Genomic DNA, 2,827 nt, shown 5'->3' with positions numbered 1-2,827 from the left:
GCGGGGGAGTGGGTGCTCCTGGCTCAGGAGGCCACCAGCGCCTTTACCAGGGCGTGCACGAAGAGCCACGGACACGTGCAACCCAGGGAAACGCCAGACCATGGCTACGCGCCACGTGATGGGCACACACCAGACCACAGACAAACACCACACCATGGGCACACTCCAGGCCGCAGAAACATGCCACACAACAGAAGCACACCAGGTCGTGCCAGCACAGGAGGTTCACTAGCACATGCAACACAAGGACACACCAGGCCCCGTGGGGGTTAGCAGTAGCCCATGAAACACCAGAACACACTTGCATCCCCACAGGAGAAACAGGCACTTTTGTGCCACCCTGGAGAGCTCCACACCCCACTGCCCCATGTCCACAAGTGCACTGCTGTGTCACACAGATCAGCAGGAGGAGCCTGGGAAGATGGTGGATCAGCAGCCCTGGTGCAGAGAAACACACCAGCCTGCACACACCAAATGCACAACACTCCATGGTGCAATGCACAAGAGTGAGGCACGTGTGTATCAGGCAGAACACGCCATGATGTGACCCACAAGAGCCTGAGATGCTTGACACCTATAACACTCCAAGGTGTGATCCACAAGAGCCCAAGACACATGTATGTTGCAGAATATGCCAAAGCGTGATGCACCAGAGCCCAAGTCAGACACGTGACACGCAGAATACACCACAGTGTGACCCACAGGAGCCCCAAGACATGTGTGACATGCAGAACAGTGGAGCAACCCACAGAAACCCAAGACACGTGCAACATGCAGAACATGCAATGCACAAGAACCCAAGACACGTGCAACAAATAGAGCACAACACAATGAAACCCACGAAAGCTGGAGGCCTCCACGCACATGACTTGCTCCACCCCCACCACACAGGGCACACATGTACCTGGAAGGGCTCTGGGGGCAGGGAGGGCAGAAGCAGCAACAGCAGCAGGAGGCACAAGCATGACACTGATCCAGAGCACATGCTTTCACATAGTGTCACACCTTCGCATGCAGCCTCATGGCACGGGCAGACTCTTCTGACAGTAAGGAGATCCTGCGGCTCCAGCTGCTTAAACAGTCCTTTACAGTCTGCATCAAGCCTTGGTCTGATCCCCACCCTAGAGGCCAGGGTCCCTTTGCCCCACAACATCCACCCAGCCCCCGCCCCTCAGCAAAGCCAAGAACCAGGCCTGAAACCTGTAAGCCAGGGGACAAGATGGGTGGGGAGGGGTGCCCCCCCAGAAGGGGCAGGAGACAACTGACCGATGCCCCCAGCCATTCACTAGCATGTGCAACACAAGGAAACACACCACCAGCCCTGCAGTGTGGGATGGCAGTGGCCCATGAACTCCCACAGTGCACCTCTGCTCACCTCAAGTGCCTTTGTTGCATACAGATGTTCATTTGCCACCCTCCTCCTCCAACTAGTGTTGCATGAATGCACACAAGGATGCCCAGGTGATCATCAGGCCACTACCATGAGGCTTAGGGGAAGGCAGGGAAGGGGGTTAGCTTTTGGATGGAACTAGCAGACAAAAAATATTCCCCTCCTCCAGCCAGCTGGTGCCCCCATTTCCTGGGCATGGTGCCCACTCAGGGAGGCAAGATATTGCCCTATCCCTGCAACTCCCCTCCCAGGCAGCCAGTGCCCCTGGCTGTCCCAGCCCTGTTTCCATAGGATCTGTTCATTGTCAGCACCTGGAAGTCCCTCCCCAGGGGAGATGCACAGAGGTCCACAAGGCTCGTGGGTGGGGGATCCCAACCTGCTCAGCTCCAGGTCCTGGGTGATGCCAAGCTGGGAGGGAGGGAGAGAAGCAGGGGACACTCCACTCTCAGCCCAGCCTGCTAGAGGGGTGTTGCAGCCTCGGCAGGTCACATGAGATACTGGCAACACAAACGACAGGGATCAGTATGTCACGGACTCGCTCACACCTTTATTCACAGAGACACGATCCAAACACAATCTGCAGGGCCCAGGTATTGGCTTGCCAGGACACAGGCTCTGCTCCCCTCCCAGAGTGGGGAGAAAACCCAGGCATCCCAGCTGCTGGCCCCACCCCTCCCCCTTCCACCCCCCCCCTTAGGAATTTCAAGCGCTTTCCCAGGCACCAGAGCTGCTGGACCAAACCAGGCACCTGGTGGGGAATTGAGTTAGCGCTGGGGAGTGGGGCAGGGCCCCACTTCCCAGGCCTGGCCCCTTCTCCCACAGCTAATATGTGGGGGGCTGAGCAGGGCTTGCTACACCCTTGCAGGAGGCTCATAGATGCCTGGGTCCCCTGCTCCAGAAGGGGTCACAGGGGGTTGGGGGCAGGGTAACAGAAATGGTCTGAGGTGTGAGAGGCACCAGCCAGGCTGGGGGAAAAAAAAAGAGCTGTGGGTTGGGAGTGAGGGGCACCGGCAGGGCTGGGGAGCAAGGTGGGGGCAGCAGGTCAGGAGTGAGGGGCACGACCAGTGGTGGGGAACACTGCAGCTCTCACCACCCAGTGGCCATTCACTGCACTGCACTCACTTTCAAAGTTGGGCAGGGGGAGGGGGGGGGCACAGTAAGGGTACCCCCTTGCCTGGCACAGAGGTGCAGCCACCTCTGGGGATGGGCACAGGTGTGTGTGTGTGTGTGTGTGTGTGTGTGTGTATATAGACATGTATGTGCGTGTGCCCAGGGGGTATTCCCATTGCCTCTGGTTCTCACAGACATGCAAGGCAGCCGCACGGATTCACACTCGCTCTGACTCACGTACGGGGAAGGGCTTTAAATAGAGAGGAAATAAATACTGTACAGAGAGGAGCTGGAGCAGCAGATGCAGCCATACTGAGAACTGGGGGT

General features: G+C 57.9%; 1 protein-coding gene across 4 annotated transcripts in view; it reads right to left on the bottom strand.

Annotated features, from left to right (window-relative positions):
• The window catches only part of PPFIA3 (PTPRF interacting protein alpha 3), a 28,730-nt gene extending 26,876 nt beyond the window's left edge, over window positions 1-1,854 (bottom strand). For 2 of the 4 annotated variants that reach the window (XM_025196321.1, XM_025196333.1), the window contains exons 1-3: window positions 1,702-1,854; window positions 1,376-1,487; window positions 905-1,069 (exon numbers count right to left, since the gene is read on the bottom strand). In XM_025196321.1, coding sequence (XP_025052106.1) covers window positions 905-965 — 61 coding nt within the window. In that variant the 5' untranslated portion in view covers window positions 966-1,069; window positions 1,376-1,487; window positions 1,702-1,854. The remainder of the gene's footprint in view (window positions 1-904; window positions 1,070-1,375; window positions 1,488-1,701) is intronic. The other 2 variants (XM_025196322.1, XM_025196327.1) reach the window with 1 other exon arrangement.
• Between the last annotated feature and the right edge of the window lie 973 nt (window positions 1,855-2,827).

Source organism: Alligator sinensis, unplaced genomic scaffold (genome assembly GCF_000455745.1).
Source record: "Alligator sinensis unplaced genomic scaffold, ASM45574v1 scaffold647_2, whole genome shotgun sequence".
In the NCBI taxonomy this organism is placed as follows: Eukaryota; Metazoa; Chordata; order Crocodylia; family Alligatoridae; genus Alligator; species Alligator sinensis.
The sequence above is the reverse complement of the archived record's forward strand: the minus strand, read 5'-3'. Positions and strand labels throughout refer to the sequence as shown.